Consider the following 23,369-nt stretch of genomic DNA (forward strand, 5'->3'; position numbering starts at 1 on the left):
CCACAGTTAGCAGGGTTCTCCATGTTTAATGCACACTTCCACAGTTAGCAGGGTTCTCCAGGTTTAATGCACAGTTCCACAGTGAGCGGGGTTCTCCATGTTTAATGCACACTTCCACAGTTAGCAGGGTTCTCCATGTTTAATGCACACTTTCACAGTGAGCAGGGTTCTCCATGTTTAATGCACACTTCCACAGTTAGCAGGGTTCTTTCTTTTTTGCAGGAAGCTCTGGAGCTCTACCGCCCGGACTTCATCAGTCGCTCTCAGGGACGGGTGAAGGAGCTGGAGGAACGGGCGCAGAGACGGAGGGCAGGTCAGGGCTCGGACACGGCCCTGGAGACAGGGCGGGGCCGCCGGAGGAGGAACTGCACCACCCCTCACCCCCTCAGTGGTGAGTGTCTGCGCACCTGCTGACGGCTTGGGTCACCTGTACAGTCCTCAGGGACGGTTGAACCCTCAGCTGCCTCTGGGATGGTCGAACCTTCAACGCCTCTAAATGTGTTTATAGAAATACTGCATATACACTGTTCATGAGGAAACCATTTCCCTTTTCCTGTAGTAAGTACCCTGTGCTCTGCAGTGTGTGAAATGGATGGTAGATTCATTCAAGGGAGAGCATGGCTTTAGCCTGGGTACGAGAAGCAGAGATTAATCTACAGTGGTTTTAGCCTGGGTAGGAGGAGCAGAGTTTAATCTGCAGTGGTGTTAGCCTGGATATAAGGAGCAGAGTTTTATCTGCAGTGGTGTTAGCCTGGATATAAGGAGCAGAGTTTTATCTGCAGTGGTTTTAGCCTGGGTATGAGGAGCAGATTTTAATGTGCAGTGGTTTTAGCCTGGGTACAAGGAGCAGAGTTTAATCTGCAGTGAATTTAGCCTGGGTATGAGGAGCACAGTTTAATCTGCAGTGAATTTAGCCACAGATCATAAACCACATTTGGTCCAAAATTATGAAGGGAAATGGGCAAAAATCCAACATATAGCATCAGCTTCAACTGATTGTTGTTGTATTGTTGGCATATAGTATACAACAGTAAAGGCCGGAGTGTAGCACAGTGGGTAAGGAACTAGACTTGTAACCAAAAGGTCGTAGGTTTGATTCCCGGGTAAGGACACTGCCGTTGTACCCTTGAGCAAGGTACTTAACCTGCATTGCTTCAGTATATATCCAGCTGTATAAATGGATGCTATGTAAAAACAAGTTGTGTAAGTCGCTCTGGATAAGAGCGTCTGCTAAATGCCTGTAATGTAAAAGGCATGAGCAATTTCTGTTTTTCATATACATTTAATGATGTATTTAATTCCTTGTTTTTCTTATTCTCTGTGTAATTATTTATATTATGATTATTTATCATGGTTAAAGTTCTCTTAACACAATCCTATAGATGTTTGTTTTTTAATTTTAATTTTTTATTTTTAGAGCTTAGTGGTATGTTGTTCTTGCCATGGTTCGATTTAAATGAGCTTTGCGCTCTCTTGTGGTCAAACTGCAGTACTGCAGTGGGCACAGTTGACTTGAACATGGCCTATTTTCAAGGAGAAAAAGACATGATTGCATTTAATGTTTTTTATGCATGTATCTAAACTGTCTCAGTTGTTTAGTAATCATTTTAGAAGAGAAGATGTCATAATGTTATTTAATCGCGTACATTTCATACATTCTGGAAATGTCGATAAAAGCTGTCATTTGCGAAGAGCGCATAAATGATTAAGAACAAGCAAAGCTGTTTTATCTCACTTGCGTACTCATTGGTTTTTGTAGCAACTGAAATGAATGAAATCATTCTTTAGTCAATTTCCCAGAAGACCTGTGGCCTTACCCTTTCATCCAAACATTGAGTTATTTTCCACATGCCCGTGTTTGATATTTCACCTCAGTGGATTATACAGTAATCCATAATGTGTTTAAGTTTGCAAATTGCTAATTAAGTACCTCTACGCACGGTGGATATGTTTTCCGTCAGGAGATCGTAGCGTATTCCATTTGTTAATTTGATATTGGAGCTCGATGCAATAAAAAACATTCACGGGAGTGTAATGTAATAGCGTAATAATGCATAATCAATTGGCCAAACTTAATTTATGGCAGATGTTTGTATTAGTATTGACTCTGAGGGCTTTGCACAATAACGGTTGGGCCTTGCTTTCCAATCATGAAAGTTAACCAACTGTCTGCTGGTCTCTTTGTCTTTTTTATGAAAGTGTTGAGTGTGTACGTACAGAGAGACTGAAGGTTTTAATTCTCCTACAATGGGCTGATTAGGATCAGTCTGCGCTTTCTGACTCCAGGGAAACGGGGATAATAATAATAAGGTGTTGCGGCTGTGGCTCTCAGTTCTGATTGCGTGTGCTTGCAGATAACCTCTTCAGACCGAGGGAGAGGAGCATTTCCCGGAAAGACATGCAGCTCCGGTCCAAGCGGTGAGTCGGACCGCGCCCTCGAGCGCTCAGTCGCGGTCCCCTGCCGGGGCCCTCAGAACCCGGTTCATCGGCGCGATCGAACGGTCTCAGCGGAGGGACGCTCCGACCCGTCAGTCCCCAGCACAACATTCGCCACGCTGGCCTCAAGTTATTTTTGACCCCTTTCTTCCCCCTTTTTTTCTATTTTCATTATTCAGTTGTCGTCTATCAAGACATATCCGATTAGACGCCATCTTTGTTTCCATTGTCGGTTCAGTGAATGGCGCGATAAGTGCATCTTAATGAATTGATCCGGTAGCAAATAAACTCCGTCTGAGAGAGAAAATGGAGGAGACGGGCCCGTCGATGTGTTCCTCCCCGATAAGCCTCCCTCCCCCCCCCCCCCCCGCTAACTGACCTCCCCCCTCGTAACCCCCCCCCCCGACGGTTCGGCCCAGATCTCTGCACGGCGTCCGAATTCCCCCCTCTCTCTCCCTCCTCTCCGTCGACAGGATTTACGACAAGCTGCCTGAAGTCACGAGGAAGAAGGAGGAAGAGAAGAGGAGGGTCCTGTTTCAGACCAACCGACTGCGGGCGGAGATTTTTAAAAAGGTGAGGCCGCTCCCGCGTGCTCGGACGCGTCCGAACGTCGGCTCCCGACCACGTGTTCCGAGAGGTCCCGATGCTTGTTCAGGTTACGGACTCGATTAACCGAGACCACTGAAGAGTGCTCGGTCGTCCCTCGCGTCCCTCCGTCACCCGGTGGTCCGTCCTTCATAAAGATGGTGTCTGTGAGGTTTTGGTTCCGTGGGCTGTGGCAGTCCCCTGCTATTGAATGTTAGAGCGCGTTTGTTTATTAGCTCTCTGTGCGCCAGAGTGCACTCCAAGTGCTCTCTGCTCGTTCGGAAGTTCAGACGTTCGGAACGTTGCTGTTTGGAAATTCTGAGCACTGCACTAGAAGCTCCGGCTGAGCAGACGGTTTATCCGAGCGTCTGATCATTCCGATCTAAAAAATGGCTGAAGAGGTTATTGTTGTTTGTAAATTAATGAATTTCAATGAGGCTCTAACCAAAAAGCACTGAAAATCAGAGCAGGCTCTTCAAGTGAATTTACGAACAAACCCTTTGCAAACAGCCAATGGATCAAAACACTTCAACCACCAACTGTGAAATTGACAAAGCTGTTCATTTGAAACCAGCTCGGCAGAATATCTACATGAATCTATGATTTGAATAATGGTTATGGGTTGTCCTCAGTTAACTTGTATTTAGTACTTTATTGATGTTTCTCTGAACATTCGCTGGTCTGGCACTGGTGCTCACGTGACTCAGGTGGATGCATTTATGTTCTCTGTCATGGTAGTTTGCTGCAGAGAAGCACGTCTGCTAAAGGAATATAATGCAATAATTTCAGTAAATAGAACACATGTGCCATAGGTTCTGAAGGTCAGGACTGTGTTCTGCTGTGGATTCTAGAACAGGACTGTGAGGTATGATGTGGATTCTAGAACAGGACTGTGAGGTCTGGTGTGTATTCTAGAACATGACTGAGTTCCGCTGTGGATTCTAGAACATGACTGTGTGTTCTTCTGTGTATTCTAGAACATGGCTGTGAGGTATGATGTGGATTCTAGAACAGTACTGTGAGGTCTGGTGTGTATTCTATTACATGACTGTGAGTTCTGCTGTCTGTTTTAGAACATGACTGTAAGTTCTCACAATGATTCTAGGACAGGACTGTGAGTTGTGCTGTGTATTGTAGAACAGGACTGTGAGTTCTCACGTGGATTCTAGAGCAGGATGTTGAATTCCAGAATAGTCTCTAGAACATGACATAAAATTCAATCAACATAATCACCCTAAACGGTGAATTACCAATCATAACTGAAATTCATATGATGCTATGTGTATGAAGGGGAAAAAATTTTATAAAATGCTTTCATGTGAGATTCCTTGAAGTAAAGTTAAGAAGTAAATATGTCATTATAATCTGCAGCCAGGTGAGCAGAGAGCAGGTACTGTAACTGCAACATCCATGTCCTATAGGCTCAGTTAACTCCAGAAAGGTCATAGCTATAGTAGTTACGTTCAAAGCGGGATAAAAGTCTTACTGCAGCACAGCCAATGTTTGTGTGTGGGTGCAAATTGCCAAAGGGCATTCCTGGCTTAATTTTAGTATTTTTTATTTACAGATAAACTGAACTGTTAGCAAATATTGTAAAGTTCAAGTGGAAGAAAAAAAAACATGCTCAAATGGTGTGAATTCTCTATTTATGAGGTGTAAATTGCACTGTGCCTTTGCTAATAACTAAGACAGGTCAGGTATTGTGACATTCTGATATTGGACAGAATTCATCCCCATCTGTAGATGCTTTCACATAGAACACACATTTTGAGTTGCACAGTGCCATGCACAATGTCGATCTATTATTATTATTATTATTATTTGGAAAGTACATCCCATCCACTAGCTTGATCACATAAATAGGTGCCAAATGAATGTGTGTGGGAGGATACTGGTGTTTACTTTTTGGCCAGCAGAGGGTGCAGTTTTACTTCTATGTCTCTAGCTGTCATTCACAGTGGCAAACTTTATATGGTCTGGCACAAAGCAAACCTCTCTAACTTCCTGGCAGCTGTGTCATCCACCCATCTGAATAATCTCCATGCATTTGTTATCTGTACAGTTCACCGCACCTACACATTATCAGCTCTATCTACACCTTTAAAGACAAATCTTGTGTCTGGGCCCATTGTGGCTCATTCATTATGCAGTAACGTTCTTGAATAGGATCGTACAATGTGCATACATGCATTTTATTCTCAAACAGTGTCGGGTTTCACCAGCATGAACTTGAATTTACTGAAAACCGAATGTGTATGATGTTATTTACTGTTATGTAGAAAGTTCTATAAGTCACTCTGGATTTAGAGCCTCTACTACATGCCTGTGATGTAATGTAATGTAAAATAATGTCATGTAGAAAAACGGCGTGCCATTTGGCACTTTGACGCTGCATTGCAGACGTGGAACAGAACGCAGAAGCGGAGCGTGAAGCAACGCCAGGACTAGAACGATTAATAGCACCGGCTTCCAGCCGTGGATGCTTCTGTGGTAATGTGCAGAAGCTTTATGTGAGGCACAGAAAGCAATTAAAATATGTTTATAATTAACATCGTTAATTGTTACTAATTGAGACTCCCCTCGATGGTCATGAAATAAACAAAACCATCTATAATGCTGCTATGAATTTATCATGAAACGTGATTTTTTTCCCCCAGATTACAGGGGTGAGAAGCTCCACAGGAATAGAAAGGGGAAAAAAAGAATACTTTTTGCCCAATGTTGCTGAACTTTTTGCAGTGTGATGTCACCTCACTACTTTTTCATTTTTGAGGGGTGCAAATACAGTTTTGTTTTTAAACACCACCCCTCCTTACAAGTACATTACAATTTATCCGTCTTCGACATGTCTAAAAAGGAATATCCTTTTTTAGGATAGTCGTGCATGGATTAGTCTTTGGAAACAGTGGAGTTTGTGATTTAAGTGCAAAGGAATGGTAGTTGTGTTGGACTTGAAATAACCAGAAAATTTCCTCTTTTCCTTCCTGGGTCTTAATCAATGGTGAGCTTATCGCTTTGGATTTTGTTGAGGCAGCCGAACCAAATTTGGTGGTGCGCGGGAGTAGCCAATTTTAATTTCAGTCCATGTGCTCACGCTCCTGAATTATGAGGCACACTGAAATGCACGCACAGGTCCTTGCTTTATCCAGCATTGGTGAATCACACGTAATCAGTGTATGAGCATTTCTGATGAATGTACATAGAAATGAGTTCATGATCATTTTGCTAATATAGGCTTTATATTCATTGTAGATTGTGCAGTTTAGATTTTGTTTACATTTAGCTGTGCACATTGCATTTCAAGACATCCATCCATCCATCCATATACCTGCTTATCCTGGGCAGGGTCACGGAGGGTGCTGGAGCCTATCCCAGCGTGCATTGGGCGAGAGGCAGGATTACACTCTGGAAAGAAAGGCCCGGGCCCGATTCAAACCCAGGACCTTCTTGCTGTGAGGCGACAGTGCTACCCAGTGTGCCCTCTTTCCAAGACCGATAACAAAAAAAAACACCCACACGCTTTGGTGTAAAGAAAGATGCAGCCGTTCAGAAGTGGGGACAATGAAACCCCTTGATGTCCAGGCAGTTCATTTGATACATTGCGAATGTCTGCTATCTCTAAAGGTAACCTTTTGGAGGTGTGGATCGTGATTCTCTTTTATCTTTTAGAAGTTTTCTCTCTGAGCTTCTACGCTCTGCAGAACTGTTTCTGCAGGTTTGTGTCCTAAGTGCAGCTAGGCTGGTGGGCCCTGCTCCTGTTATTTCACAGGAAACAGGAAGAGGATCGCCTGACCGGCGGGGTTAAAGGTCAGAGGATCTGAGGGGTCAGTGGGGGAAAAGGCACCCATTGCACACATCAAAAACATTGGTTTACCATCCAAATCAATAGCAGACACACAAAGGCTAGAACAATATACAACGCTGTCCTATGACAGTTTGTAATGGCACCTCGTTTCTATCCATCCATTATGGATATTAAGAACACCCCTGCATCTTATTTCTGCCCTGTTTACCGCATAAAATTTTATAAAGCTCCATCATCATCATCATCATGAAGTATATTCCCAACAATATCAAGTATTTGTTGAAAAGATGCCATTGGCATTTTAATGGCCATGCTTTGACTTTTGCATCACCTTGACCGCGTTATATTCTCTAGCGGGTGTTTGGTCGGTGCTACGCGCCGTCTTTCACAGGAAATGCCAGCGTGGCTGGGGGAAAAGGCCGATCTTCGGCGCATCGCAGAATAACGGCGTCCGTTCCCGTCGGCCTGAAGGTCACGCGTTTTTGAGCGCGTCTAATGGTTTTTCTTTTTTTTTTTTGCTGTGAAGAGAGCCGAAAGAAAGAGCGTAGAGGCTGGCGTGGAGACAGCCTTGGGACGCTTTGAGCTTCGATCCCTCCGCTCTGGGGAAATGACGAAACTGCTGTGTGGTGACCTCGGGGGTGACAGAGAGGTTTGCATCCAGCGTTGTTGCATTGTCCGCCCGGTTTTGCCTCCAGTTTTTGTCTAACGGGCAGTGCCTTGGACGGCCGTGGGAGAGAGAGAGAGAGGCCCTTAACTCACAAAGACTTGGCACTGTGGCAGGCCCCGTGCCTGCTGTCTCCTGAGAAAGCCTTGAGAGAGAGAGAGAAAGAGAGTAGGGTCCTCTGCTGTCCTCGATGTCCAAGGCACTTAAGGACAAGAGAGAGAGAGAGAGAGAGAGAGAGAGATGTCCCGTCTCAGGGAATTGACCAATGGGAACACTGGAGCCTGTCTCGGTTGACCAGAACTTCCCCAACTTCCTGGGGGCACCTGGATGTTCTCGAGGTGTCATGGACATCACCAGATTCTTTAAACCCACCCTACTTCGGCCACGCCCTTTGTGGTAAAATACAAGGACGGCACACCTAGCTCGGCCACCAACAGAACTGTTCGGTCTTGGTTCAGAATCTTTTTGCACTTGATGCCATTGGTGTGTGTGCCCTGGAAGGGTAAAATTCATTTAGCATTTCAGTCAGTCTTCAGTCTTTTGTTTGTTCAGTTTTTTTGCTGTTACTTTAGCCTGTTGTTCATTTTCAAACATCTTGAGAGTAGAATCTTGGCTAAGTGCTCCTCACCCTCTAATGGAGAGGAAAAAACTGGAATTTTGGAATTATCGAAGTTTCTATTGATAATAGCCACAGGCTGTTATCTAGCCACAGGCTGTAATTCACAAACTATTATGTGTGAATAATAGCACACTATAATGGGTGTGGCCGTAGTTCATTGCCGGTGTCGATTCTAGAATGCCGTCATTGAGTCTAGAATACCACCGTTGATTCTAGAATGCCATCACTGATGGGGAGAGAAGGATGCGAGGAGGCATTCTAGATTGATGTGGCCATGCAGACCCCACTGTTTTGAAAGCTGAACCCAGCCTGGACTGTCATCTTCACCGGGCATTTCAACCCTTCTGCAGAATGGCAGTTTCCTGGCAGAGCTGTCCATACGAGACAATGAGAGCAGACCATGTGGGGAAGGGGCTGGGGGGGTGGGGGTGGGGGGGGTGAGTGACAGCTGGCAGTAGGGCTGATTGAAAGGTTATCATTATTATTGTTCCGAGAGAGATGAAGGAAATGCTAGGTATGTACACAGCAACGGCAACATTTCAGGAAGGAACCTCTTATGAATCTTTTGCACTTGCACGTGTGCACTGTGGATAAGCACGTCTGAAGAATGTGAATGCGCGTGTAACTGCCATAAACCCAGAACTGTTTAGCACCATGCTACTTATAAAATGGCCTTTCTGTATCCATCCTCTTATCATGTAGTGTCTCCGTAAATTTGAATCAGATTTAAAATCGTATTCATCTGTACCACTTTTTTGTCTTGCAGAAACTTCTGGATCAGATTCTTCAGAGGAACGGTGACTGAGAGATAGCAGCACGAGCTCCGCGTGGCGCGTGGAGGGGAACCGAGGAGACGGAACTCACAGCTGTGCTCTTTCAGTCGTCACGGACTCCGGGGTATTCATGCAAACGGAATACGCGATCGCAGACGAACAATTCACGGTTTCCTTTTGAGAGTTCAGCTGGTGCATCAATTATTCAACGCAGCACGGACAGCGTGATACACAGCTCTAGTGTAAAGCGTTTTTATTATCGGGCTTAAATTAATTAGGAAATATATCTCAACGTTCCTTATAGATTAATTTGATATTTATGAAAGACAATGGTGTTGGCCAAAAGGAAGGGTATTGTTGAAGAGGCTTTATACATCCAAGATATTACTTCAGTGGAACATTTGAGGTCGCTCCGTGTTTCTGTTTGAATGAGACGGCTGTAGTTCGAGGATGGTTGTGAGCACAGCAGGGCTCACATCTCGGTCTTTACCTTGGACTTCCCGCTCCGACAGAGTGTGGGTAGATTGGCCTCGCGTGCGTGTCCTCACCAGCGTGTTTGACTGTCTGCACCCTCCAGCAAGGTGCTCAGAGCCAAAACCAGGTCAATTTGGTTCCAGCCCCGTGGCGAACTGTGATGCTCTCTACAAGGATCAAACATAGTCTTGCTTGAAAGTCGGTCATCTCCAAGTTTCACGCACTTTTAAAACTAAAACAAAACTTGATACTTGATTGATGCAGTATTTCAGACCTATAGATCTTGAGAAGCTTTTTGGTTCAGTTTAAATACTTTTGGTATGAAGCACCAAGCAATATATTTTACTGGTAGTGTTTTATATGTAAAATAAATTCCTGTAGTTGCTTCTGTAGTACGTTTAAGACTACCCTGTGATTTTTATGCTCTCCACTCTTATTTATGAACATCACTGCCTATGAAATAAACAAATTCCAAACAGATTATTTTTGGTAAAGCTCTTAACAATTAAGCAGCATTTTGCATAGGCCTACTCTTGGTGTACTGTGAAATTTGACATTTCAAATTTGACATTAAATGCAAAACTGGTATTTTTTTGTTTTTTATTTTTCCTCTCAAGTCTGGAACCAGTCGACTTTAGAAACATACTTTACTAATTAATTTAATATAAAAAATGATAACCATAGAAGCCTGGTTCCATCCACTCTTATTTACCCCAAGGATTCTGGGAAGGAATTCCAGGCTAATGGAGCTCAGGAGATTGCAGCGGTCTGTGAAAGGGACCTTTGTCAGCGCTGACCTTCCTGCTCAACAGTGGGATATAAGCTCTCTGAAGTTGGGGTTTGGATACGATTCTCATTTGGAAGGAACATCGCCGGTTAGCACACCTGACGCTATGACCCAGCAACAGGAAGTGTTTTTTATTCTCGTTGAAACGAGAGCACAGCGCCCTTTCACGTGCTCTCTCTGAAACGAGAGGTTAAGGCTTCCAATTTTAAAGGCTTTGAGGTCGGTCTTACAAAGATTTATTGTTATGAATTATACATTTGTGCACACTACACATACAGTATGTGCCAAGGTGAATTATAGTGTTTATCGTCAATGAGTAATTTTTTTCTGTTGAGACACGCAAGTATACTCGGTCACATGTAATGAAAAAGCAATCGGCAGAACAATTACAAAAGCAGTAAAATAAATATTGAGACTTTGAAGACAAGTGCATTAAAACGGAATTGCAATAAACGTGAATGTTCCGGTTATTACCAAGCTGAGGATGGCTTATAGGGGGGAGGTGCGAGAATCATATGGGTTATTAAAAGATAAAGATCTAAGTAAATTGAAAGCATGGCAGGACCCGTTAATATAACTCAACGCTGGAGAGCTGGGGAGAGCGGAAGCGTTGTTTGAAAGAGGAATCTTTTTAAAATCTAATAAGCCCATACAGATCAAATGCCGGCGGACAGGTGGTTCTCCGCTGGCGCGCTTGTGTTTACCGTAGAAAGAGAGGAATCGAGGCTTTGATGTTCCCTTCGGACCTCGGTGGACGAGCGCTGATCTACAGAGACGGAACTTTACACAGGTGCACAACAAAAGCAGAGAGGTTTTCAAAGCAACAGTTCTGGGTGCGCCTTTTGTCGGTTTGTGTGTATGTGTGCGTATTTGCTTGAGCCCCCAGGCAGATATGTGTTTAAACCGGGGATGTATATGCATGTGTGTTTTATGAACCTGATCAGTGCATGGGTGTGTTTTTGTGGTTTGTATGAACGCCTCTGCTTCTTCGTGTGTACATTGCATTACAGGCATTTAGCAGACAGCCTTATCCAGGACGACTTACGCAGCTTTTTACATAGCACTTACATTGCATTCATTTATACAGCTGGATATATACTGAAGCAGTGCAGGTTAAGTACCTTGTTCAAGGGTACAACGGCAGTGTTCTACGTGGGAATCAAACCTGTGACCTTTAAGTTACAAGACCAGTTCCTTACCCTAGGGAGCGTGCATGTTTGTGTGTGCGTGTGCATGCGTGCGTGACTTTACTGTATGATAGCCTGTGCTTGTGTGCACGTGTGTGTGATAGTTGATCATTCGCGGCCTAATAACAGCATCCCGGCTTGCAGTCTGGCGTGTGATGTCAGAGGGCGAGGCGGATGGCGGTCCCGTGGCTGAAGCCGCTCGTCCTGACGGGCTAAGCGTTCCCCGCAGCGAGAGCGCGCAGGCTGCCACATCTGCGGAACTCATCTGCAGACAAAGCCGTGTTTCTACAAGGCCCTGTTACACAAGGGATTAACACCCCCCCCACCCCACCCCCCTCCTGCCCCCTGCATGAGGTGGGCTGACAAGCCGTCGGATTTACCAGCTCATCGAACCGCGTAGGTCTGCGGTTGCGCCTAACTTATCCACCCCATCGGGCTGGGCTTTTCCAGGCGAACTGAGGAGTTATGGGGCCGTTCTAGGAGTTAGAGAGATTCCAGACAAGGGACAGCTGCTAAGCTGGAAGATCTACACCTGGCTCTCTCTCACTCTCTCTGTACACTTGGCTCCAAATCTTTCTACCTGCATCTTCCTGGGTTGTGACCTCATTGATCACCTGACTCAACGCTGTAGGATCCCCAACGCTACTAGTAGTACTCGTGCACGATAACGCGTAAGCCCTTTGAGAGCTCTACCAGATAACGGCAGCAGCAGCAGCAGCGGCAAAATGACGCACGCCCACACTGTTTTTCCTTTTCGATGAAAAGCCCTGCTGACTTCACACTCGATTTTAAGTCCATGAGCGCTTGTTTACTTTCCCTGAGAGGAACTTGCTGTATGCACTTGAAGTGCTTTGAAACCATTAGTGGCTCTTTGAAACTCAAGTTTGTTTTGAAAAACCCTTATTAGGGTACTAAGAAAAAAAATATATATATATATTCTTTCTGAGGAGCTATATTCTGGTCACTTTGGAAAAGAATATACATATATATATTTGTAGTTCTCATGACATGTATATGTATTTGCTTCATTTTTATTTATTCATATTACATTCATTCTAGTGCATTCTAGCTCTACAGCAATGATGCATCAGATGCGCTTTAACCTCAATCTTCTGTCTCAAGATCACAGGAATGAAAGGAGAAATAAACAACAGGAAGAGAAAGTTAATTAAATAATGGGACCTAAGCATAATTTAAAAGTGGAGTTGGACACACTCATATACATCACTCAGAGGCAGTTTCAACTATTATAAATGGCATTATCACTTCTATAAAACTTGCTGCGTAACCACTAAATGTAATGGCTAAAACACACAACTTGTGATCTTCACTAGTTTATAGTGTATAATGTTCACATCTCAACCACTGGAATACGCAAATGAATTATTTTACCTGAGAATGTGTCCTGTGAATCGGTGTAGTTACTGTATTATTTTGATAATCCTCCACTGTTGCAGAATGTTCTGTAAAGTAAGAATGCAGCGCTTCAGGGTCTTGTTCTAAAGAGTCACACGGGCAAGCGTATACGTGACGATTAACCTCACTGAACTGCAGTGAAGTATTGAACTTTTTGGCTTACTCACAACAAAACAGTCCTTCATACTGAATTTTTGAGTTGAAAATAAAAGTCGGAAGGGATAGTTCCAATTCTGAAGTTCCACTTTTGGTGTATGTTTTTAATTTAGTTCAGGCAGTTTTTGTGTGTGATGAAGGATATTCTAGATACTTCAAAGTTTCTGGTGACCTGCTAGATTCACAATGACTGGTTTAAGGGGCGTTCATGGGCTTGTGGTTTAAAGCAAGACACTAGACTTATAGAGCGATGGTATACCCTTGGGGGCTGTGCTTGTGTATATTATCCAATTATTCTAAAAATAAGTCAAATAAATTACATTTAATCTTCTTTTTATTGGAACCATTTCCTATGGCCATGTAACCTGCACTCGAGTAAAAAATGGGCAGTTTCTCTTGCATTAACATTACTACACGGGTCTGGCAAAGAAGAGCTTGCAGTGCTTGAGGCCTAAGAAGGAACAAAAATACTGGAACAATATTAAAACAGATTTTTTATCTTTATAACTGTGAATAAATGCCTCAACAATGTATCTTCTTGTATGTGCAGCCTCTGGAAACATAACGTTGCTATAAAATCTGGCTGATGTGCAATTTCTGGCTACAGACCACACACCAAATACCCAGATATCCACCACTGTAAAGCCAACAGGTTGTCAAAAACCTCCGGAAATTTCTAAGAATATCCTTTATTGCGCACAAAAACTGCATGGGCCAACTGGGAACATATGCCAAAACTTAAAATGACGAACAAAAAAATAACTCCCTTTGAAGACAATAATGTAATGAAAACCATTTGCCATTTTTTACCACCTCTCTTTTGGAGATTAACCCTAAGTATCCACATTGATGCATTTTATTTTAAACATGTGCAGGTAGTACAGGTTTTATTTTGTGTGGATATAGAGCAATCAAGTGCATGTGTTGCAGTGTTAGTGGAACTGGAATATATGAACGCCATTTTCAACTGCCTGCCTATCAATCACGAGTGTCAGCAGGGAGACTGAGATGCTGCAGGCTTGACTGTCGAGGATCCCACTGCCAGGCATAACTCAACCCGCTAAGTCGACTCAGACTGAACTAATTATTCTAGCCGGGTGTTTCCGTGCTTCCACAAGTAGGAAAACACGCAGTTATGTTTCGAATGCGTTTTTTCCATGTACAGAGCAGATGTTGGTGCTGTAAAGGGATATGTCTTTGTCCCCAGATACCACGTTGCTGTGTCTTTTTCCAAAACCAGACAGTAACAGTAGAGAAAATCTCTTTCCCAGTTGACTTGCACATCTGCCACATGCACAGCTGTTGCAGAGCTGCAGGGGCAGGGGACGTGCCAGGCAAACATGCGCCGAAAACAGCCATACCACAGTCCACCATATAGCATCCATGCTGCGCGAGGGTGCGCCAAAATGCAAAATTGTCAGTGGCTAGCACTGTCACCTCACAGCAAGAAGGTCCTTGGTTTGAATCCAGCCTGGGCCTTTCTGTGTGGAGTTCTCCTAGTGTTCTCCCCGTGTCTGCGTGGGTTTCCTCCCACAGTCCAAAGACATGCATGTCTAGAGACTCAAAATTTCCCACAGGTATGAGTGTGGGAGTGAATGGTGTGTGTGCCAGTTGAATGTACCTGACTAATCAGTAACACCGGTGAAGCCATTTGTCCCAAACATTATGGTGCCATGAAATTGGGGGACTGTGTATAAATAGGTTTCACCATGTACATGGTGAAACCAAAATGTGTAGGCGGATTGGTCTCGGCTGCGCCGGCTGGTAGAAAGAGCACACGCGCACCTGGGCTGATTAGCTAACGCAACCCAAGTGCGTGTGCTCTCTCTCTACCAGCCGGCGCAGCCGAGACCAATCGGCCACAATACCCTTTAATTAAAGCTGCGAATCTTAACCATATGCAAACTGTCTGATTTCAAGCCTAAAATTGTACAGAATAGAGTACAGAACCAAATCAAGTCAATATATACTGTATACTGTGTATACATATATGTTTGTGTGTCTTTGTAACAAACATCATGGAGCTCACTGTATATCCTGTTTTCCCACTCATGTAAATTTAAAAGACCAATCCAATTTAATTCTGGTAGACTATTAGTAACATGCTTTATCAAATCGCCTTTGTAGTAAAATGCTTTCTGCACGTATGGATATAAAACCGGATTTATCCCCAGTGAAAGGTTAAAAAAGATTGGTAGTTTAATGAACCTGCCGTGCGTATTCAAATTTAATTGAACGCTCAGGAAAGCTACTATACACAAATGTTTCTGTATGAAAGCCGTAAAGGTACCATTTCGTTTGGGGCTGTTTCAACAAAACGTTCGTTTTGAACATAAAACTATACAAACTGTATAAAACAGCGGTAACCAGCAAAGCCATTTCAAGATACACTTCGGCTCTAGGACCTTGCGGAGTTCCTTTAGCCAAGCACATGGTGGTAGTACTGGAAGACTAGACCGTTTCTTTGTAATGAGTGCCTAAACCGATGTCAGTTATGCGATTTTGACTTCTGAATTGCCATGTTTTATTAGCTCTCTATGCGCCTTCTTTCCTTCTCAGTCTAACCCTTAAATATTGTAAAAATATCAACTTCCTTGTCATTCAGCAAGTGCTCTTTGAACGGCTTTGGGTGAACTTGGTGACAGCTCCGTATATTGCCATCCAGAAGACCAAACTGGATTTTCTAGGTCTTGTTGGACTTCATCATTCTGCAGGAAGTCTCTCACATCCTGCCTATTAGCTACTTGACTGTATATTATGGTCTCTCTGCCGTGACACAACCTGATCGGCTTTTTCCCCAAGCCGCGCAACATGTCAAACCGGCGGTGGAATGACAAGTTGGCATTTTTGACCGCGATTCATATCCTCTCACTTCTAACGGCCAAGTGCTCCGGTGACAGTACATCTGAAGGTAAGCATAGCTTCTGTGGGCGCCAGCATTTTTGAATCCATATAAAAATGATTAGTTACTTTCAAAGTGAAACATTTCTTATCCTAATTGACGTTATCCTTGGAGTGCATGTCAGTATTTATTTTTTTCAAGAAGCTAATTGTGTCCTCCATACTACTTGGGTGCCTCAAGTCAGATTGAGTAAATGCAATCTCCTTTGTAAATATAAGCAATTATGGAACGTTACCGAGTCAGTTTACATTATGTAAAGGTTTTTATGCTGCCCGATGTAATGGCTGGTAGCGTACTGAAAAACTGTGGTTGACGGCTTTACTGAAAAGAAATACCTATTTTGCATCTCAGTAATGATCAATAAACTTGGGAGAAGAGAAGAATTTGATTTTCAAGACCGTGCTCAACATCAGTAGTAGTGGGTAGGTCATAGTTTTTTTCTGAATGTCTAATAAGTAACAAACAGATGTAAACGCGAATGTTTCTCCATTTGATTCATTTTTGAAGTTGCCGGGTTTTTCCGTTTTAATGTGTGCTTTACGCACGTACAAGGGGTAATGAACGATGCTCTAGAAATACAGTTTCCGCCGCCCCTCGTTTTCACCTAATTTCTAAAGATAGTTTGAAGGAGGGAGGGGTGTTGATCTTGTGTTCTTTGTTACAGACCAGAGCACCACAGTTTACAGGACCGCGACGGTAATCATATATAGGCTGAACGGTGCCATTCGCCTTGTTTGCAGTTTTCTTAAATGTGAATAAATGCAGTGCATCTAAATGCAGTGCCGACAGACAGTAACCTCATAATGCATTCTGTCACACTCAGTCTTATGTGATGTCAACTTTGTTGTGTTAAGAATATATTCAGTGACATGTGATGTAGCCTATGCGTGTTAAGTAGAGGTCTAAATTTACATTCTTAAATCAAATTCCAGTAAAAGCAAGTATGAAAGAGATTATACAGCTACTACTCAACGTAAATTGAAACCATGCTGAAATTTTAACAATTTTAACATTACGATCTCCATTGCGCGCTTACATGTAGGCTATCATGGAAACCAATTATTCGCGTCAAATAAACAGGCTTTGTCAACGATCTCTTGGCAACTATTGGGAAAACTTCATATCGTGTGCCATACGGATAATACTGCGCGATGTAGATATAAACGTATTAAAGTGCTGGAGGCACATGGCTCTTCGGTTCTTTGGCCGATAGATGAGTGTGCACAGAGCTGATAATGGCCAACTGTTTAGGTTTTTCCCGATGGTATATCCGTCGGATAAATTGAGAAGCTCCCCGTGGGTCCGTTCTTTCCGCTGATCACTCAGCCGCGTGCGATCCCCGTGCATCCTCTCGCGTCATTCAGCGGACTGGGGCAGAACGTCTGTGCGGAAACGGAATACAGGAACGCAATGGCATTTTGCCACTTATCTCGACAGCCAGTCAGCTCGGGACCATGAAGAGATAACGTTCCGCCTTCTCAAATTGTGGCCACACGAGGGAATATATCTGGGCCTGAATGTAATCAAGCCGCAATAATAACAGACAGAAAGAAGAACACTGACAGATTTAATTAAAATCCAGGCCTCCAACTAACAAAGCATTGAATGCCCCTTACCAGTCAGTTTTTTAGACACATTATTTATTTATTTATTTATTTATTTCAACCCTTAAAATTGCAATTATAGCCCTAACAGCATAAGATTCACTAAGCATTGTTTCCTTAGGCTTCTGTTCTTGGAATTCTATCGCATATAAATGTCACTTATCACTAATGTTTTCCCCTCTCATTAATGGTTTCCATAACTTTGTTTGGAGTAGAAATTGCATGGAAGCCGAATTCATCACGCTTTTAAATGCCTTGCCACAGGCCGTGTTAATGATTGGTTTAGCAAGGCCACAGGAAATGTGTGGTGGCGGTGCTTGGGAGGGAGGCGGCAGGGTGGGGGGGAGGGGGAGGGAAGGGGTGTTGAAAATGAAATGTCACGTGTGTAAAATTTCATGTGTGAAGTGGACATTTTCACACATGAGAAAGAAAATAGGTCACATGAAGTCATGTGACGTTTGCATCTTGACTTTTTCACACGTGAGCTGCAATTTTCACGTGAAAACAAAACGTGGCTCGAAATAGCACCCGTTATCTTTTACACTCTCATCTATTATGTTGGGTTATTTTTCATAGTTCCCATGTGTAGTGTTCACATGGTGGGTGTTCCCGTGCAGTTTCTTGAACGCGTGGTTTTGTCGTATGGGAGGTCTCGGAGTGCGTGTCACTGGGACAGGCGCTAAAGTGCGTCTCTCTGTGTGTCACTGGGACAGGCGCTAAAGTGCGTCCCTCTGCGTGTCACTGGGACTAAAGTGCGTCCCTCTGCGTGTCACTGGGACTAAAGTGCGTCCCTCTGCGTGTCACTGGGACTAAAGTGCGTCCCTCTGCGTGTCACTGGGACTAAAGTGCGTCCCTCTGCGTGTCACTGGGACTAAAGTGCGTCCCTCTGCGTGTCACTGGGACTAAAGTGCGTCCCTCTGCGTGTCACTGGGACTAAAGTGCGTCCCTCTGCGTGTCTCTGGGACAGGTCCTAAAGCGCGTCCCTCTGCGTGTCTCTGGGACAGGTCCTAAAGTGCGTCCCTCTGCGTGTCACTGGGACAGGTGCTAAAGTGCGTCCCTCTGCGTGTCTCTGGGACTAAAGTGCGTCCCTCTGCGTGTCACTGGGACTAAAGTGCGTCCCTCTGCGTGTCTCTGGGACAGGTCCTAAAGTGCGTCCCTCTGCGTGTCTCTGGGACAGGTCCTAAAGTGCGTCCCTCTGCGTGTCTCTGGGACAGGTCCTAAAGTGCGTCCCTCTGCGTGTCTCTGGGACTAAAGTGCGTCCCTCTGCGTGTCTCTGGGACTAAAGTGCGTCCCTCTGCGTGTCTCTGGGACAGGTGCTAAAGTGCGTCCCTCTGCGGTGCTTTACACTGTTCGGTTGCCTGGCGCTGACGATCCGCGCGATTCCACGCAGAAGAACCGCTGTCCTCCCCCCCGTGTGTCTGCTAACACGCCAGGCTACCTCAGTCTTCTCTGCGGTCTCCTCCCGCAGACCCAGCCTCTGACAGCCTCCTGGTGAGGTGACAGGGCACCTGGGTTTTCGTGTGTTTCGTGTGGCACAAAACAGCACCAGCACAGATTTTCACAGCAGTTTGAGTTGATAGATCACCCTGAGGGTTAATTTGTCCGAACACTGGTCCAGGGTGCGTTTTGTCCCTGGGGAGTTTAGGTGTGACAGTGAGGTCCTCCCTGCGGTTGTTCCTGACGTCCAACTCTTGATCATTCGGAAGCTCTTGAGAGGGCCCATTTGCTGCGGTCCATCAGCTTTTCAGACGAGGCCATTCTGCTGATGTACCCCGAGAAGCAACTTTACTCCCCCTCTCATTGTCCTAAAGGCCTGAAGGCCCGGAGAACAGGGGTGTGCCAAAGACTTTTGAAGGGAAAAGTTCCAGAAACTACCTCAAAAGATGCATGAGTTATACCCCATTTTGTTTAATTTATAATGGGCTCAGGAAAGCCATTTCCAGCTCCTCTGCGAGAAAGAGCGAAACACCTGGACGTGCTCACGCTGTGCCGAGCCGTTAAATTTGACGCGGGCTGGGTGGGGGTCTGCAGGAGATTATCCCGCCAATGCGATGCGTAAAAATAGTTGGGAGAGGCAGGAATTGAAGTCGGGTGAAAATGCACTTTGATGTCAGCGTGGTGTCTGCAGGAGCCCTACTTAATATGACCCAAAGAACTTCGACTAATAAAGAAAGGAAATTGGTAGTTCTGTGGGGCATGATTTCAACTGAAATTGCATCTCCACAAAGCCGTTCCTATTAACAACCGAGGAACTCCGCTGACACCAGGCTAAAAGGTTCGGTGTCAGCAAGATTAAGATGTGCCAGTACACGTTTAAGGCTGTATATTTTGGACAATATTATATATTGTGGAATTTTCTCAAGATGGGTAATGACCTCATATGACTTCATATGAAGAATCCTTTGCATGCAATGAATGCTTGAAGTCTGGGACCCATAGACATCACCAGGTGCTCAGTAATCTCTGTTGATGCTCTGCCAGGCATTGTTTTATCTGTTTTATTTTCAGCATATGAAATGCATGATCAGTTGGACTCAGATCAGGTGTCTGACTTGACCAGTCAATTATTTTCCAGTTTTTGGCTTTAGCTGTATGTTTGGGATTATTGGGCCTCATTCACAAAATTTTTCTTCAATTATTCTTACTTTTGTTCTTAAAAATGTTCCTAACAAAAAGTAATATGGGATTCATGACAAATGTGCAGCCCTTTGTGTTTGTGCATGAGATGATGAATGCTGACAGTTTGTGAATTTTATATGCAATCCTGTTCATGTTATTATCATAAGGAAACAGTCATGAACATATATATATATATAAGAAAAAAAAGATGAATGCCAAAATAGTTGTGGAAATGTTCTTACACACAATTTGCGATCAAATATGAATGTACGCATGTTTTGTGAATGAGGCCCATTGTCTTGCTGTAGGATGAAGTGCTGTCCAATGAGTTTGGAGGCATTTTGTTGAACTTGAGCAGATAAGATGCTTCTGTACCCTTCAGAATTCATTTTGCTGCTACTATCAACAGTTACATAATCAATGAAGACAAGTGAGCCAGTACCTGTGGCAGCCATACGTGCCCAAACCATAACACCCCCCACCCCCCCACCAACACCATGTTTCACAGATGAGGGGGGCTTTGGATCTTGGGCAGTTCCTTTTGGTCTCCACACTTCGCTCTTGCCATCACTCTGAAACAAGTGAATCTTGGTCTGTCCACGAGACCTTTTTTTCTGAACTCCTGTAGGTACTTCTGTAAAACTGTACCCTGGTCAACCTGTTTTTGTGGCTAACTAGTGAGTTATATCTTCCAGTGTAGCCTCTGTAGTTCTGTTCATATTATGCAGTCTTATGCAGACAGTAGTCACTGACACATCCGCACATTCCCCTGGAAGAGTGTTCCTGATCTGTCGGACAGGTCTTTGGGGGTTTTCTTCATTATGTGAGAAGTCTTTGGTCTTCCTGTACAGGTCTTCCTTGGCCTTTCAGGCCCTTTGCAATTACTGAGCTTGCCCAGTGCTCTCTTTTGTATTAATGTTCCAAGCAGTTAATTTTGGTCACCCTTAGGTTTGGTCTATGTCGCTGACTTCTTAAATTTTATTTCTCAGCCAATCCATGACTTTCAATCTAAAATTGTGGAGTACAGAGCCAAATCAAGAAAAAATATGTTTTTGTCCCTAACATTATGGAGCTCACTGTATGTAGCTTGAAGTTGGAATCAAGTACAACTAAAAGTCCTGCAGGCTATTTCAGGCACAGCTTGAATGATTCCATGGTAACTCATTTTGATAGTGTGATAGGTCAGATGCGCTTGATGTCGGCTACATCTAGTTAAAGTTTTTCAAGAATCCCATTGTGTGTTCCAAGTGTAACAGTAGCATCAGCCTGCTTCGTTTTTGATAACTTTGTAAAGTAATAGTAATAATAATTGCAATAATAATTCTAAAAAAAAGGAGGAGGAGAAGAAGAAGAAATTTGGTGGTGCTGCAGTACAGTACATCTGTGAGGAAGGACGGTTGTTTCACAACATCACAGCTGCACAATAGCACTTCCAGCTGCAAAGTAAATAAATGAAATGATTTTAACGAGCGTAAATGACAAGGGCATGTGGAAAAAGACTGAGACACCGGCTTTTGCAATGCCGATTCCGAGGGACAATTAGTGGCGTTGCTGCTACGGATTCGGGTGCCAAACATGAACAGAATGGGCACTGTGTTGTAGCACATCAGCTGGGCTGGCTCTTGCCAACAGTGTGAGCATTGGCAGATATTTTAGGGCACATTGCCCGCGTTCTGAAGCAGTGTTACCCCTGACCTCGTATGAACCTCTCTCCTGCGTTTTGAAGCACAGTGTTACCTGTGACCTCATATGAACCCTTCTCCTGTGTTCTGAAGCAGTGTTACCCGTGACCTCGTATGAACCTCTTTACTGCGTTCTGAAGCACAGTGTGACCCCTGACCTCATATGAACCTCTCTCCTGTGTTCTGAAGCACAGTGTGACCCCTGACCTCATATGAACCCCTCTCCTGTGTTCTGAAGACCACTGTAACCCCTGACCTCATATGAACCTCTCTCCTGCGTTATGAAGCACAGTGTGATCCCTAACCTCATATGAACCTCTCTCCTGCGTTATGAAGCACAGTGTGACCCCTGACCTCATATGAACCTCTCTCCTGCGTTTTGAAGCACAGTGTGACCCCTGACCTCATATGAACCTCTCTCCTGCGTTTTGAAGCACAGTGTGACCCCTGACCTCATATGAACCTCTCTCCTGCGTTCTGAAGCACAGTGTGACCCCTGACCTCATATGAACCTCTTTACTGTGTTCTGAAGCACAGTGTGACTCCTGACCTCATATGAACATCTTTACTGCGTTTTGAAGCACATTGTGACCCCTGACCTCATATGAACCTCTCTCCTGCGTTATGAAGCACAGTGTGACCCCTGACCTCATATGAACCTCTCTCCTGCGTTATGAAGCACAGTGTGACCCCTGACCTCATATGAACCTCTCTCCTGCGTTATGAAGCACATTGTGACCCCTGACCTCATATGAACCTCTCTCCTGCGTTTTGAAGCACATTGTGACCCCTGACCTCATATGAACCTCTCTCCTGCGTTCTGAAGCACAGTGTGACCCCTGACCTCATATGAACCTCTCTCCTGCGTTATGAAGCACTGGACCGACTCATACCTCTCCTGCGTTATGAACATTGCCCCTGACCTCATATGAACCTCTCTCCTGCGTTATGAAGCACATTGTGACCCCTGACCTCATATGAACCTCTCTCCTGCGTTTTGAAGCACATTGTGACCCCTGACCTCATATGAACTTCTCTCCTGCGTTCTGAAGCACAGTGTGACCCCTGACCTCATATGAACCTCTCTCCTGCGTTCTGAAGCACATTGTGACCCCTGACCTCATATGAACCTCTCTCCAGATGGCTGCCTAGTGGATCCTCCTACTGAGCACGTGCAAGCCAAAAAAGGCACGTTCCTTCTGCAGTCTCCATGAACCAAGGGAAGGAGAATCAAATGAGCACATCCGTGGAGTGTACCAAGTCATAATTACATCCTGCAAGGGTGTCTCCACTGGCCCTTTAAGTAGAGCCACAGGGCTTCTGTAGAGCGCACTCAGAGTGAAATGAAATGCCAAAAAAATCATGTCTCTGCCCCTAAATTTTGCCTTCATTCTGTCTGGAGACCGTCTGGTAATAACGACAGTCTCGCTGGAGAAAACGTCTCAGTTTTGGTCTATTCCTGCCATTTTCCCCAGCTGTGCGTTTGGACGCGGTAATTGAGATCTCAGAAGGTGTGAGGAAGCTCTGCTCGTTAATCACTCCGAGGGCTGGATCCCAACGTCTGAGTTCTGAAGCTGCCGGAGTGCTTTAGTCAGCTGTGTTAATTATTAAATTTACAATATCGGCGCCGAACGCAGAATACGGCGCGGGTGCTGCACGT

General features: G+C 44.4%; 2 protein-coding genes across 7 annotated transcripts in view; both read left to right on the forward strand.

Annotated features, from left to right (window-relative positions):
- The window catches only part of LOC135244704 (uncharacterized), a 29,911-nt gene extending 19,967 nt beyond the window's left edge, over positions 1-9,944 (forward strand). For 4 of the 5 annotated variants that reach the window (XM_064317204.1, XM_064317203.1, XM_064317205.1 and 1 more), the window contains exons 8-11: positions 223-391; positions 2,355-2,418; positions 2,910-3,009; positions 8,876-9,944. In XM_064317204.1, coding sequence (XP_064173274.1) covers positions 223-391; positions 2,355-2,418; positions 2,910-3,009; positions 8,876-8,914 — 372 coding nt within the window. In that variant the 3' untranslated portion in view covers positions 8,915-9,944. The remainder of the gene's footprint in view (positions 1-222; positions 392-2,354; positions 2,419-2,909; positions 3,010-8,875) is intronic. The other variant, XM_064317206.1, reaches the window with a different exon arrangement.
- A 5,354-nt stretch (positions 9,945-15,298) lies between these two features.
- LOC135244871 (disintegrin and metalloproteinase domain-containing protein 12-like) overlaps positions 15,299-23,369 on the forward strand; it is a 95,817-nt gene continuing 87,746 nt past the window's right edge. The window contains exon 1 of one of the 2 annotated variants that reach the window (XM_064317511.1): positions 15,299-15,813. In XM_064317511.1, coding sequence (XP_064173581.1) covers positions 15,714-15,813 — 100 coding nt within the window. In that variant the 5' untranslated portion in view covers positions 15,299-15,713. The remainder of the gene's footprint in view (positions 15,814-23,369) is intronic. The other variant, XM_064317510.1, reaches the window with a different exon arrangement.

The sequence above is a fragment of the Anguilla rostrata genome, chromosome 18, assembly GCF_018555375.3.
Source record: "Anguilla rostrata isolate EN2019 chromosome 18, ASM1855537v3, whole genome shotgun sequence".
NCBI classification, from domain to species: domain Eukaryota; kingdom Metazoa; phylum Chordata; class Actinopteri; order Anguilliformes; family Anguillidae; genus Anguilla; species Anguilla rostrata.